Below are 16,194 nucleotides of genomic sequence, written 5' to 3'. Positions count from 1 at the left end.
GGGAGAAGAATCGAGAGCCTCAAAATTCAATTCATATATATGCCAGTTCACATCAAAGCTGTCTGAAAGAACTTAAATAGGAACACGAACAGTCCTCAGTATTACAGAGGACCCTCTAACAGTCAGATGATCCGCTGTGAGCAGGAGTGAAGAAAGAGACCTCCAACCACCAGCCTCAGCCATCTGAAAGACCTCAAACACAAAATGAAGCAAAGAGAAGACTACAGTTAAAGTCCTGCAGCAGTGGCATATAAACACATGCCAGTGGCTCCTGTTACCCAAAGGAGGCTCCTGCAGTGGACACAGACAAGTTTCTGCCGTGCTCTCAAAAATGTCAGAATCACAGTTTCAAACATAAAGATTTGATTTAATGATCTGATGAAGCTGCAGAAGCATGTTCCTCCTGCCTCATGTTTCAGAGAAACGCCAAAAAAGCTTTTCTGGAAACTATTCAAGTCATTTGGATCATTTTTGAAACGCTAAGACTCGAGGACATATTTCTCAAAAGCCAACAATCACATGTGCATGAGTGCAGGGTTGGGGTCTGCTGGATAATGAGGATTTGTTAATAACTGTATGCTGTATGCTCTCCCCCGGCTGCAGCATCACTCCACTTGTTTGTTTTGGCGGTTTACTCAGCTCGCTCTGATATCCATGGTTTAAGAGTGCTTTGCAAATATGGCCTCCACAGTGACATTTACACTGATCCCTCTGTTTGCACTGGGGGTCACAAGTTAAACTAACACACACAAGCAGCATTTCCACATGTTTTCTGTCTGACTTGTGCAGATGTGCCTGCAGTAATGAAAAGAAGTCTGGGTCTTCATCAGCAAGTCCACCGCTACGGCCTGTTTATACACAGTAAGATGGCCCTCCACCACCACCACCACCACCAGTGTGTTTAGAGGGGATCTGTGGTCAACTTTAGAGCTTCGGAGCAGCTCTGACTGAGCTACAGCTCTCTAGTCTGTGGAGCCCTGGCTTCCTCAGCTGCCTTTGAGAAGGTTTTTATTAAATTAGCATCTAGTTTTACTTTTGGAAAGCTCAGTTTCTTCCAACTTGTGTTGGACTGAATGCTGTTCTGATGAAGATGAGTTGTTCCACTGGTGGAAAAATGGTTCATCCCTGTGAATCAAAGCCTCAAACCTGAGACTGATGTAAACACTCAGTTTCAGACAATTTTTTTCTACTCTTGGCTCTGCATGATCTCACAGAGTGGGGGAAATAACTAATAGGGTCACCTCAGACACAGAAGCTCCTCCCATCCTCCTCTGTTTAGGAGTGTCAACCAATCAGGGGGAAGCTGGCTTAAAGTGTGAGGCATTTGAACTGATTTTTTATTTTTCAGAAACAGACAGTGGAGAGTTCAGATGATGACATATTTCTGTGTGCCTCTAAGATCTTAAATCTTAGAGGCACACAGGGAAAAAACTGGGTTATCTATACTGTAGCAGAGACTTTTGCTGATTTAAATATTTTTTTTAAGTAGCATTCAGCGAACCAGAGAACAAATATATGATTTCGTGTCTTTATGTTTTCATTAAAATCAGCGTTTCTGTTTTTGGAAAAAGTCTAATTTGTCTAAAACCCACCAACATCAGCTTGGTCAGGACCGCTTTGATCAAAAGAAGGTTTTATTAATTCTTTCAGCATCAGGATCAATCACCAAAGACATGACAGGAGCAGCTATGGTGGAGGTAGGCTGTGTTTAATAGCTGGATTAGCAGTCTGCATTTACAGTTTGTGTCAGAGTATAAATGCACAGGAAGAAAATAATGGTGCTCTCATACTTAGCATGGGGTATTAATGCAGTCACACTGGAAGCCACCAGGATGACAAGAGTCCAGCTGATAGCTGTAATCAAGTATTTTCAGGATTTACCATCAAGTCATCTCACTGTTCTCCAATATGTGCATCAATACGCTCCTCCTCTGTTTCATATTGGTGTTCATGTCAGGAGGATCCCAGCTTATGTGTTTCTGTGAAGTTTAATCAACTCAGATTTGTTCGCATTCACCTGATTGCACAGACTTTGCATGTGTTGAAAGTTATGGCAATGATGAGTCAGTAAGCCTATAGGTGCTACTGCTGCTCGTGCAGACTACTTTGCAACCCTCCTCCACCATTCCTGCTCTTTCCATGCAGTTTCGTGCTATAATCAGCATCATATTGACTGCAGATATACATAAAAATCTTTTATGACAACAGTGGTCCAAACCAAACTGATTTTCGTGGCTTATCTGTGAGAATTTTGACAGTTCTGCACCTCCCAAACTCCAACCACGGAAGGCGACACATACATTTAGTCATAGCTCTTTCAGCTGAATGGTGACAAAGCGGCTGGTCCCCATGCAAGTGTCTGTGTGCTGAGCCCAGACAAACCTGGGACCTGCCCCCCAAACCTCTAAGGCCACCTCTCAGAGGGGGCGGAGAGCTCATTTGTAGTCTAGTAGATGGGGAAAGGAGGGACACCATAGAGGAGGAGGAGGCGGTGGTGGTGGTTGGGGAGTTTTGGCTTAATCCTCTAAAACATCCATACATCGCTCCCAAGCGCTCACTCCCCACAGTTGTAAATCTGCAGGAATGCAGCCTGTTGTTTTTGGATCCAGTGCAAGGAAAACCTCAGAGTCTCCAGACGTCGCCTGAAGCCTGTGGTTGTATTTTTCAGGGCCGAGAGAGCCTCAGTTACTTTGATCCTCAAGCCCAAAACGCCACTTTCTCAGCTCTGGTTGTGTTAATCTGGGTTTCTCTTTATCTACTGTTTTCTCTGTTAAAAGGAAACTAGACAGGAGATGTTTGATCATCTTTAAGGTGCCAGGAAATGGCCTAAAGAGGAGGTATGAGGCATTAAAAGTGCCAAAGTTTGGTATGGACTTGCCAGATTCCCAGCAGATGTGAGGTGCCGTTCATCCCGTGAATCTAGGCCATATTTTTACAAGTTTCCTTAATGACTGCTCGCAAGTCTGAAAACAACTAACAAGGAAAAATAAGTGCCTGGAAGTAGAATTTCTTTTTTTCTATCCAGCAATCTGTACCCGCCTATAAATAGATGAAATTTGAAAAAAAAAAAAAATTCTGCTTTTACTTCAGTTCGTTTAATCTCGAGGCTCCTCAGACCAGCCGGTCCCCAGAGGGAAACTTCAGATCAAATGGTACGAGGGCATCTTGGAAAGTCATCAAGCTAAATGTTTACAAAGAGCCGCAGAAATGTGTGTGTGTGTGTGTGTGTAGGAAGCCCATTAGCCTCGATGATTGTATACGCAGCGGGTTCACATGTGGAAATGCAGAGAGCCACTGTGATTACTGGAAACTGTACTGCACTGAGGGGCTGTGCTCAGGGGACACAGAGCCAGATTTGAGGCTTAAAAAGCACGTCTTTTGACACAAATCTGGGAAAACTCTAGAAATTTTTCACAGCTGATCCTGTGAAAAATACCGTACAGAACACTCCTGTAAACACAATAAGTAAACACTCCTGAGTGTCAGAGCAGACACATTCAGGCTTAATCTGAGCTCAGCCCAGCAGGTAACCGTACATTCGAGGCTCTTGGCTCCTTAAAACACATTCTTTGGTGTTGTGTTGGTCATTTGTTCATCTTTTCTTGTGGATTTTCTTTTTGATCTAGTGTTGCTTTTATTCTTATTAGTAACACACCAAGTTTTAATTGAACTGTCTCTTCCATTTGTTTCAATTTAACTTGAAATTTGTCCAAAATTTGTCTAATGTTTATCTCTCTGTATTCCCTGTCACAGCATGTTGCTTTAAAGCTGTGGTATAGACATATTAGTTGAGATAAAGCTCTGGAAAACGATGTGTAGTGACACGGCTGTGACCCAAAGATCCAGAAACACCTGTAATCTGCCCACAATGACTGTGATTGGTCTGTTTAGTTCCAACACTTCCTTATGTGCATTCCCAGCTACTGGTTCTTCTACTTTTACTTGGCAAGTGCAAGGTTGCTGGTTCAATTCCAGTCAGAGACACAATTCCCCTTTGGGTTACATCAGAAGGCCATCTACCTGCTAGAAGGAGCTTCTTCATTGGTTCTTCTGTTACGTTTCAGGTCATTCTCCATAAAGATTCAATGTGGAAGTATAAAGTACACTTTAGGTGTAGCAGCCACATCTGGGCAGCTTTCTGCTGTGGCTCACATCTGTACAAGACATTTGCTGTTTTTGACCTTTTTAAAAGCCCACAAACCAGCGCTGCTGCGTCAGGTCATTATTTTGATGTCAATGATGCCTACAGTGACAGGATAAAGTAAATTGTACTTATATGGTGTGTGTGTTTCTTTTATCTATTTGAGTAACTGCTTTTTTATTGCAAGCCTCATTCACACAAGCACCTTTAACATTCACACTGATGGATGCATCGGGGGCGACTCCTGGTTCAGTATAGTGTCCAAGAATATTTCAACATGTGGACAGGAGGAGCTGGGGGATTTGATCAAGTCATCTTCTTCTTATTAGACGACAACCTAGATCACAGGTCCTTCAGAGAGTAATGGTAAATGGCCTGCATTTGTATAGCGCTTTTCTAGTCCCTAAGGACCCCAAAGCGCTTCACACTACATTGGTTGTAGCCCCTGTGCCAGATGTTTGGCATCCCTGATCTGGATGGATAAAGAGGAACGTTTTTGTAAATAAGTTTGATTTTAAGGGTCACTTTATGATGAAACACTAACAATGAGCTTAGCATGAGCGCTCAGTGTCAGCTCAGCTCATCTGTGCAGTAATCCAGATCTGATGTCAGGGGGCTCTTTTTCTGGCCTCCCCGGGCTGGGCCTCATTTAGACAGAGGCAGAGAAGGAGAAAAGAACTGCCCCCTATTCTTCTTCTTCTTTTGCCTCCTCCTCGCCGTCTTCTCCTCCTACTTCTTCTTCTTCTTCTCAGGAAGATTAGTGGCCGTCCTTTTGGAGTAGGAAGTGGACGCTGAGTTTTTTTTCCCTGTCACATTTTTCTCTGCCAGCGGGCCTGACCCCCTGAGCGCTCCCCGTGCAGCTCGCTCGCCCGCGGCGGGGCCCCGCGCATCCAGCCACCATCAATTACTCACTGTCCACCCGGCCCGATAAAGAGATCTGTCCTTATCACGAACCCCGGCTCGCTTAAAATACTATTTACACAGCCCAGCCATGTCGCCATTCATCTAACGGAGGGAGCTCGGCGTGATCCCATTGTTTCTGCCCAACTCCAGTTTGACTCTGTGACACCCGAGGCAGATGTTTGTATTTGTTAAGCATCTCAAAGGAGGCCGGTTGCTGTCACGGCCAATCAGAGGATTAGTTTAAATCCCTAAAAAAACACACCACTTTAGTGAGGACAAAGAAAAAGTGGCAACTAGTCCCACATTAGTATTGTTTAAAAAAAAAGAGCAATTTTGGTGTTTTAAATCTTAACATTTCTTTATTTTGGCTAAAAACCCAGAAATAACCACCTGCATCGATGTAAAACAAATAAACAATTATCATTTTTAGCAAATTTAAATACATTTCTAGCTAAAAACTGGTTAACTGATCATTTTTCCTGACAGGCTTCCAGAATATATGTGCTCAGGAATGCTACAGCCTATTTAGGTGTGCTGCCCCCTCAACATCCCCCCCCCCCCCCCCCACACACACACACACACACACCCAGCCTGCCCCGGGGAAGCCGAGGAGGTGCTAAGTACTTAGGCTCCTTCCCGGAGGACCAGCCGGGCTCAGCAGATAGACCTGGGAGGGATCGGATGGGGTGGGAGGCGGTGGGCGCCGACCGCGGCACATCAATCTCCCTCCCGAATGACAAACTCACTCTCTGTAAGATGTATGTCAGGAGCCGCCGAAACCAGTTAATCAAATCATTAGCGGCACCCAGTAGCTTCCTCTGGCCTAGTTTAGCGACACAGACTGAGAGGAAGCGGCGAGCTCCGGCTGAATGCTGCGAGAACAGAGAGAAATCTGCAGCCGGTGAAGGATTTAAAGGTCACATGGTTTTCACGTGTAATAACTCTGGTTTCAGATCAGCTCCGGGGCCAGATAAGAATAAACTAATAAATAAGTACACAACCACCGGGATATGCGGCCTCCATTTTTCTCAGAGCATGTAAAAGGATTTCATACCCACGCTTGCTTTAAAAATGCTCAGGTTCACTGACCAATCCCGACCCTGGAAACAGCAGGAGAGGAGACTGATGTTAGATCGAAACAGCCCTGGAAGAATACTCTAAATACACCAGGAGGAAAAACGGCATTTCCCAAGAATGAACTTTGAAGTCAAAGCAGGAAAAAGTGGCTTGAAGTGATGGATGATGTGGTATCACTGAAATCCTAAGAAGCACCACTAAAAGGACATAGTGGTAAGATTGAATTAGGTGAGCATAGCATCCAGAAAAACTCATCTCAATGGCACGTCCAGCCACTGGAACTGCAGATTTACAAATACTGTACTGCGAGGAGCATAAATACTGTCTGTATCGGTACAATGACAGCTCATAACCGTAGACAGAGTGTCAGAGTGGGTAAGAACACCTCTTCCACCCTTGTGGTCAACACCGGTGCCCCTCAGGGGTGTGTTCTGAGCCCTCTGCTATACACTCTCTTCACCCATGACTGTATTTCCTCCTGCGCGTCCAATCTCATTGTTAAGTTTGCAGATGACACTACAGTGCTCGGACTTATATCCAACAATGATGAGACAAACTATAGGACAGAGGTGCAACAACTAGAGTCATGGTGCCACGACAATAACTTGGTCTTAAACACCAAAAAGACCAAGGAGATCATTGTAGATTTCCGGAAGAGGGGTCATAACAACCATCTGCCTCTCTTCATTGGCAGTGAGGCGGTGGAGAGGGTGAGCAGTTTTAAATTCTTGGGGGTAACTGTGACCGAGGACCTGTCCTGGGGCAACCATATCACCTCAGTTGTACGGAAGGCCCAACAGCGCCTCTACTACCTGAGGAGACTGCGGAGCGCACACATTCCCAGATTTCTGATGTTGAACTTCTACAACTGTGCCATCAGCAGCGTTCTGACGTATGGATTTCTAGTGTGGTTCCCCAGCTGCACCAAGGCCGATCAGCAAGCACTCCAGCGGGTGGTGAAAGAAGCTGGCAGAATTATTGGAACAAGTCTGCCAGAGATCAGTAATATCTTCCCCACTCGCTGTCTGAGGAGGGTGCACAGTATCCTGCGGGACCAACATCACCCTGCGCGCCACCTTTTCCATCTGCTGCCCTCAGGGAGAAGGTACAGGTCTATACAGGCCAGAACATCCAGACTGGCCAACAGCCTGTATCCACAGGCTGTGAGGCTCCTGAACTCTCTGCCCCCCTCTCACGGACAATAACCATATCCAACTTCTTAATAGCAATGAACTGGTCTGCATTGGTGCATCATATCTTTATTCTCTTCCCCCTCCTGCCCCCCCCCCCCCCCTCTTTCTTAAATAGATAACTATCATATCTGATATCATATCTCACAGTACAATAATATTGAATGGGTTGCATTGTTGTATTTTGTCATGTTTCTCAGGTCTTTGTCTGAATTTCTACGAACATTATTGCTAAGGATTGTCTTATTGCATTGGAGTCACACTGGGTTAAATATGTACACTTGGGTTTTAAGGGGTATTTATTATTTTTTTCTTCTTTTTTTTGGGTTGTATGGAAGCCCCAAACGCAATTTCATTGTTCTTGACAATGACAATAAATAAATAAATACTTAAATACTTAAATACATATGTCGAGGTTTTTCACATTATGTCAGGCTCACATTCCTCAAGAGTTGTCCGCTACTTCCATTCAAACAACGGTTGCAGCTGTATGCTAGCGACCAAAGCAAACACAAGGAGGTTCTTTTTGGTAGGGCTGTTCGATATAACGATATATATCGGATGACGATATAAAAACGTCTATCGTTTCATTTTACGCTATCGTTTGTTTCTTGGTGTCGCAAAATAAACTGTTTACGCCAATATTTTTTCATCGTTTGGATGGTCACTGTAGTGGCTATATTAATTTCTTAAAGTTCTCTCTTTCTCTTATATTTTACATAACCACACTAAGGACGGACATGCACCTGTTTTTATGCGTTGTGGTTAGCAACAACGATGGTAACACCATCGCATGTCCGCTTGTTTATGTTCCACATAAACCTTTCACAATAAAGCTCAAGATCCTGTTGAGACTTTTCAAAATAAACAGAATCACGTGAAGAGCAGATTATTTACGGATGAGAATTAAAAAAGAGCTGCCAGGTGCTAAAAAATAAACCTTAGACTCAAATGTTAGAACAGGCTTTTCCCCCGCAGCACGCCGTGTAATAAATACTCACAAAGAAATCGGCGGCCGTCACAACTTATGTCTAAAAATGTATCGTTTCATGCATCTGTTAAAACACTCGACTCCAGGTACATGACGCGCAGCTGGAAACACTTCCCGCAAGTCGAGCTGCCCGAGATTCACATAATTTACAGAAAATGTTACATTTTTGTGATTTATATCGTTATCGGGACGATAAAATTCTTATATCGGGATATGAGAGTTTGGTCATATCGCACAGCCCTACTGAGTGGTCTGTAGGCCACTCTTGTTTGCAAGGAAAAACCTGTCCTATGGGCATGTTCTTGGAAGCCATTGTGTACCTACTTTTTAAATTCTTCATAACGTATTTCGTGGTGACGTACGGTTACATACGGTTACATGCGGTTACGTGCGGTCATGTGCGTTTTGTGGCACAAGAAAGAAATGCAAATGGGGAACATCAGCAAGGCTGCAAGGCAGAAAGACTTCTGACCAAATAATCTAAGTACTGACATGTGACACCGTTGCTAATACGGCTGCACTGGCTCCCCATTGAATTCAGAGTCCATTTTAAGATTCTGGTTTTGCCTTTTAGAGCTCTTCATGGACAAGCACCAGCTTACATTTTTGAACTTCAACAGCCCTATGTCCCTCGCAGGTCGCTGAGGTCATGTGATCAGGGCCTACGGCATATCAGGCTGAGAACTAAGGGAGACTGAGCTTTTGCCACCGTGGCCCCCAGAGTGTGGAACTCTCTGCGTCTAAGCTTAAGATCTGTGGACTCAGTAGTGTCTTGTAAAAAACAACTAAAAACTAATTTTTTTAGAATTGCATTTGGTTAACTTTATATCTGTTTCATGCAAAGTTTGATTTAAATTGGTTTAGACTCGTTAAGGAAGCGAGCTAATTTTAGCTAGAAATTTTACCTAAAAATCTGAACCGATTGCAGCAGCTAGCTAGGCTGCAATCTACCCAAATTTGCTATGGAGCCACATCAGCATTAGTATTTTTGCTCTTATGTGGAGTCTTATCATGCTTGGAGACAGTTGTTTGGTGGCATTAGTGATTAGTAGTCTGCATTCTAAGCTATTTTTAGCTAGTATTGCTAACAGTTTTTGAATACCCTAAAGGCATAAAGGTGTTAAAAACAATGCACAGAAGTGTATGTTATGTATTACGCATAAAACTCCTTTTAATTTTAAATGGAGTGTTATTAATGTAGTTAACAAGGTAGGCACTGCTTGGCTCCTTTGATCCTAATGGAGGTTTTCCAGTTTATATTCACAAACTGGCCAGACTGGATGACTTTCAGGTAGTATGGGAGCCTTTATGGATCAAGTGTGCCTTTAATGTGTTTCCTCGACTACCTGAAAAAAGGCAATAACTCTAAATTTAACAAAATCACATTTCAGCTCAGCCTTCATAAAATGTCTCTGAACATATATGTATATAAACAGGCGGGGGGGATTTTACTCCTAATCCGGGGTGACTTTAATCCTCCGAGGCCCGCGTCTACAAACTGACACATACATCAATAAAAGCTTGGTGGCTTCTTTGTCATTTTCGCACATTTCTTAGTAATATTTCCCCCTCTAAATACCTCCAGTTATGAGAATGGGCCTGAAATCATAGAGGTCCCAGAGTTGGCGTAAATCTGCGTGCCGTGGCCCGGCCTGTATGAGCAGACAGATGCGTGCTGTCAAAGGAAATACAAGCACTCATTTGAATCTATTAACTGGGCAGCAGAGCCTCGGGCTCGGCCAGGCGAGGAGAGGGGAGTTCAGATTTTTTAAAATTATTTAAAACCCCGCTGCTGGGGCCGAGTGTTGGTAAATGACAGCAAACTTTGGTCCAGAAGCCGCCATGCCAGAGTTTTATTTTATGTTTCACTCTAAAAAAAACAAATCTCCTGAAGGGGAAGGCGAGGGGGTAGGGCGGATCATCAAACAGAGCAGATAGGAGCGTCTGGAGCACCTGGGTCCATCCTAATTGACTCGGAGCGTGGCGTCCCCACTTTTTAAACAAAGTGACTCTCACTTGAGCTTCATTATATGCGCACCCCATTTCCATAGGCCTCTGGGAACGGGACCCGGGCCGCTCACGTAAAATAAATGACCGCTCCATGATAAATGGTTCTATTAGCAATCCAGATTGTTAAACTGTGATATAACAGATCGGAGAGGGAGCGCGGGGGCCCATTCATTTTCCTCCCTTCTGCACCCGTACGCGGCTGTAAATAGCTTGTTTTTATGTGTAAATAACATATTAAAACTCGGCATTAGCCATGTCCTTTGATAGAGAGGAAATTGTTCTAAATAAATAACGCGGGACGGGAATATAAAGCAGGGCGGGCTGTTATGGAGCCGAGGCTCAGAGGTGGGCATGACTTAGGTGACAGGAATGCTGCAGACAGCAGTAAAGCATACGCTGCCAATAAAAGACGCCGAACAGCAGCCGTATATCCTCCACTTTTCCGAGCTTTGTTTGGAAATACGCTCTCAGGTTCAAGGACCTCGGCTCATCTGCCTCCCTCTCATGCTGCATATTGACTTATCAGGAGCTGGCAACAGGAATAATAATGCATATTACCACGATAAGTAATTGCTCTGTCCCGACGCAGTGGCAGACGGTTGTGGTTTTTAGCACCGAGGCTGGATATCTGATTGGTGGAGACGGGCAGCGGGCTGGAGAATCGAAGCTTCTTGTTTATTTAAGATTAAAACACGAGGCTGATAGGGAGGAAGAGTTATGGAGAGACGTTTTATTTTAGGTAGGAAGAAGATTAAAAATGGCTACATATAAATATACAATAGTGCAGGCTTATTAAAGTTCAGCTAAAGCTGTGTTGAGGGTCAGAGGAGTTCATGCAAAGCGGGCTTATTCTGGATGAAAAATGGAGCTTCTCTTTCATTTTTCTGCAGCAAACTGCAGCTGTACCAGTAATCTTTCTCGAAGACTCAAAGTCGATTTTCTCTATTTAAGACTTTAATCTGACAGATCTTTGAACAAAAAATAATAATAATCAAAAGACATTTTAGAGCAGGGATGTCAAATACCCACTGGGCCAAATACAATCTGGCCCAGTGGGTGGCTCTAAAAAATTAAAAATGCAAAGAAATAGGACATAAATTTGGCTTTTCTCATTAACAATGAAGTATGTTGAGTTTTACAGCTTTCTTAAGACCCCATTGCTTTGAGCACCAGTGTTGATGTCATCACACAGCCACATCCATTTATACTTGCAGTTACCATTCTGTTGTACATTTACAATGACAATAATGAGCAAGTCTACTCGATTCTATTCTATTCTATTCTATTCTATTCTATTCTATTCTATTCTTATGGTGCTTTTGTGGCAACAGCAAAATGCTGGAGGTGACTAAAATCAAATTGGAGCTTGTACCAGTAGATGTGATGTCGTTTTTGTTGTAAATGTCAACAAAATAATAATGACCTCAGTCACACAGGCCTAGAGATCAATTCGCAACTATCTGGCAACCACTGGTCATGAGGGAAAAATGTTTTTTTCCTGAATTGGTTGGTGACAGGTTGCTAGCAGTCACATACTGAAATTGATTCCAAAGAGGGATACGGTGCGGCACTATTTGCTTCTGTCGGTAGTAGATTGCTACGGTTGCTATAGTTTGCACAGAAGATGTCAACTTGTCTAGAAACACTTGCCAACTGGTCTCTGAGTTGTAATGAAACCGAAAAGTGGAACACAAAATGTTCCACTTGTTAGGTTTGCAAACTACAGGCTGGCACAGCATCCGCGCTAGCAATTGTAAAGAGGTTTCTGGTGCCGCAACTATTCACCTTTCCTCTTACGACTGATGGCTGTTTAATTGGTCGGGCTTGAAGTGGTGATTTGTGTGGTTGGTAAAAGCTCCTAGTTGTTGTTTTTTCACTTTAGATGAATCGCCATGTATCAGAAATGTCCTGTTTTTATACTCACAGTCCACAGTTAAAATCTGGACATATTGGAATTATAGATTATCATTGTAGTTTTATTTATGGGATAATGAACTGCCAACTAAGCTAGGTACTGTTAGCTGGGAACTCGCTGAGAACTGCAGTCTTTCATCAAATATGCTTAAAAAAAGCAGTAATGTCACAGTGGCTATGTTCATGTTTTTACTTTCAGTTTCTGGGTCTGACATGCAGTACGATCCCCAGTCTCCTGGGTGAAAGTCCGAGAGTACGTTTCCTTAAGTGCCCAGATGCCTACCCTACATGTTGAAAGAATAGGCTAAGGGTATACCCAGTGTGTAAAAATGTGTGTCCAAGTGTTGGCCATAAGAAGAAAGCGTGTGGTTTTATTAAAATATTAAAGAAGTCCACGTCCAGAAATGGAGCGCCATTCACTTGAACCCAACATGTAGTCTCATATGAACAATTAAAGCTGTATTTCTTCATCATTGTGGCAGGCCACCAAGTTCTCCATTAATAAAGAGAAGAAATGTCACCAAATCACTGGCTGTATTTACATTTCAAACGCGGCCCACTCTGCATCCACGTCAGAGCTGCTCCACCAGGCCTTTTTTTTTTCATCCCTTTTATACACTGGCGGTAAGAACAAGGTCTTTTAACCTCATTATCGAGAGCTTTCATCACACGTTCACTGACATCTTTAAAACATGCATCTCTTTCTGCCTCTCATGTCACTTCACGAGACATTCATCATGAAAATACCTCAGCAGGTGGTTCATGTAGTTTAAATGTGGCTCAGCTGAAGGTACTCACACAATTTCATCTTCTTCTTTTCCTTATTTTCTGTCATTAATACAACGTTGGATTAAACATCACTGAAGCTTCAGAAAAGCAGATACATGTATCTAAAAGTAACCATTGTTATTTTTACTTCTGTAGTCAGCCAGTCAGAAGAAAGCAGGTTTTTAGGGAGTTGGACCCTAAAGATTCATGAGATAAAATGGCTTGTCTTATAAGATGAAGTTGAACGCCAGTATAAGCTGATTCAGTTAATAACTGCCTCTGCTGCTGTTGGAGGTTGGAAACTGTACTACTGTCGGTCGAAGACAGAGGAAGAGGAGAGGGGAGAGGCATGTTAGGAGATAGTGAGAGAGAAGGAAAGGCAGGAGTGTGGAGGTGAGAGTAGAGACCCCCCAATTCGAAAAGCCAAAAGATGATTTCCAATTTCATATCTAAACCTGTAGCTATACTAACTCATTCAATCTGTTTTATACAGTCTGGGTAAAATGGCTCACGTTTCTATGGCCAGTGAAACCAAGATTTGAGGTAATAATTGAACGTCTCTGCAAATCTCAGTTACTTTAAGCTCTAAAAGAAAGTTAGCAAAGTGGAACTGTAACAAGGCTGAATAATTTTATATAAATATAATTAAAATGAAAATATTGATTGATTTTATGCATTAATGGGACCCCCCCCCCCCCCCCCCCCAAAAAAAAAAAAAAAAAACAACAAAAAAAAACAATCTGGCTAGTAAAAATGTCCAGCTATCACCTCATCCTAACTCACTCATCTTTGCTCATATCCAGTCTTCCTGCAGGGACCTGTACACATTAATACAGGCTGAGCATAGACTGTGGTTTATGAGTTATTAGCAGATCCACATTATATTATAAGACAAAAGTGAAGTGCAGTGATTCTGCTTTCATCCAACAGGATGTGACTGCAAACAGAAGTCTCATTATTAGACGTCTATAGGAACGTGAGCCTACTTCTCACATTAATTATGAGCTCAGTAAATATTTTCCGGATGTCACTCAGGACCTAATAGTCACTCAGACAGGAGCAACTCGAGGTTCAGTATTTTGCCCAAAGATACTTTAACACGCACAGAGAAGTTGGGGATCGAACCACCATCCTTCAAAATACGATTACCGGACAACCTCCTCTACCTCTTGACCCCATCCAGTTTTAGGTTGTGTTGTGTTAAAATATAAGACGTACGAAATAAGTAATACAATACAAACACAACAATTAACTTACTGTTGAGTTTCCTGATAGAAAAAACTTGCACAAAAGGTTTTGTGCTTAGTTCTAGTTTGTAGTTTAACCCACATTCACTGCAATAAGGTTGGCGTGACCAAGGCTTTCAGTTTGACCTCGGATTTGTGGTTTAAACTGGTTTAACTAATCATTATTATTAATTTCATCAAATTATTCCTGATAATCACATGAGTACAAATAAAGCCCATTTTCTGAATGGGCTTTATCAAGTCCATATAGTTGCAAAAACACTGTGAAAGGTAAGGCACAGGCAGGTTAAACACTTAATTCATTGAATTATTAAAGATTAACTGTTGGAAAATGATAGGAAACCAACTCCATTTCCTCTACGTCTCTATTCAAACAACACACTGAGTTATAATATCCAATAAAACTTGACAAAATACAAGTTGTACTAACTAGAAAATCCTTTGTGATTTGGCGAGGTGCTGACTTTTGGGCCGCGTTGCCAGCTTTGTCGCCTCTTTACCAGTTAATGAGTGTTTCTTTATAATGGCAGGCCACCAAGTCCTTCATGAATGAGTAAAAATGTCACTAAATCACACGTTTAATTTGCATTTCAAAGCCAGCCCATCGGCTTGCATCTTTGTCGATCTCTGAAGCTCCGTGTCGTCAGCTCCACTTTTTTTTTTTGCCTTTATACTCTGGAGGTAAGAACAAGGTCTTTGAGCCTCATTATGCCAAGCTTTCATCACACGTTCGCTGACATCTTTAAAACATGGGTTCTCTCTTTCTGTCTGTCCCTCCCTTGTGAGACAGCATCGGTGCTACTCTTCATTTAGTTCAACAACACAAACATTCACCTGCCCCAACACCCCCTCCCCACCACCACCACCTCTCTTGTTATCCACTCATCAGCGTTTACAAATGGTGCCACACTCCTTGACTGTAGACACTGGGCCTTGATGCCCATTAATGATGCTCATCTGAGCATTGTCTACTTAGGATTCCTATCAGACATCTACTGTAAGTCACCTCTGACTGCTGCTAGTATCTAAGGAGAGCCACGAGCATCAGCTCCCTAGTTGGCGCCTTGTCTTTGAAATGTATATTTCATCACTTGGTTTGCTCCCCTCTTTGCCCCCTGGCTGAACACTTGGGAGACCTCGGTTCACAGCGTGGCCAGGCCTGATGCTGGGCTCCAAACTCAAATTCAGTCACTGGTTTAAGGAGAAAGTTTTAAGAAGTGCCTTACCTCTGGTCTCTGAGGGTGAGGGTTTCTTTGGGAGGTCGGTGAATCCGCTACCGTCCATTTTGTCTTTTTTATCTGTGGCTCTCTGTGGTGAAGTCTCCATGGTCGAGAGCTGCAAAAGCAAGAGGAGACAAAAAGAGGTGTTAGAGCCGACCAAGTTGAGCACACTCGAAAGAAAGTGTTCATTTAGGCCAGGAAAAGGACACTCCACAAACACTCTGGAAGCACTTAAGAGTACTTAGAGGTTCCTGAAAAATACCCAAAGAGAGCCTTTTTAGGCCAAGACCTCAAAATGGAACAGCAGCTATATTAAATAAATCTTTTAAAGTAGTTTTAATACATGTCTAACAAGTTAACCTCTTTACATCGACCAACATAACCAAGTTCTGTTATGGTTCTGTTAATATCAACCTCTTTTTTTATGAAGTTTCCACCTCCAAGCAGAAATTTCACTTTAAAATCAGCACAAATCGACATATAAGATATTATTTGAAAGATAACCCATTCAAAAAACTCTGGACTCTTAATTTCTGAAGATGTTTTTTCAGCACCTTAAAGCTTTGCCAGCATTTTGGTTGGACAGTACATTTATAATTATATGGAAAAAATTATTCTGAGGGGGGCAAATGCACAAACGCACTGTGCAGCCAACACACTGTAACTTATGGACCTCCATCGATGACCCTGACAGGGCTGTACGCCGAAATGCATCAGTCAAACAATACAGTTC

At 42.8% G+C, this 16,194-nt stretch overlaps 1 protein-coding gene across 2 annotated transcripts in view; it reads right to left on the bottom strand.

Moving 5' to 3' along the window:
- The window catches only part of LOC113016477 (zinc finger protein GLI2-like), a 93,901-nt gene that overhangs the window by 64,439 nt on the left and 13,268 nt on the right, over positions 1-16,194 (bottom strand). For both annotated transcript variants that reach the window (XM_026159321.2, XM_026159322.2), the window contains exon 2: positions 15,468-15,576. In XM_026159321.2, coding sequence (XP_026015106.1) covers positions 15,468-15,567 — 100 coding nt within the window. In that variant the 5' untranslated portion in view covers positions 15,568-15,576. The remainder of the gene's footprint in view (positions 1-15,467; positions 15,577-16,194) is intronic.

This window comes from Astatotilapia calliptera, chromosome 23 (assembly GCF_964374335.1).
Source record: "Astatotilapia calliptera chromosome 23, fAstCal68.1, whole genome shotgun sequence".
NCBI classification, from domain to species: Eukaryota; Metazoa; Chordata; class Actinopteri; order Cichliformes; family Cichlidae; genus Astatotilapia; species Astatotilapia calliptera.
This window is presented reverse-complemented; position numbering and strand designations above follow the sequence as displayed.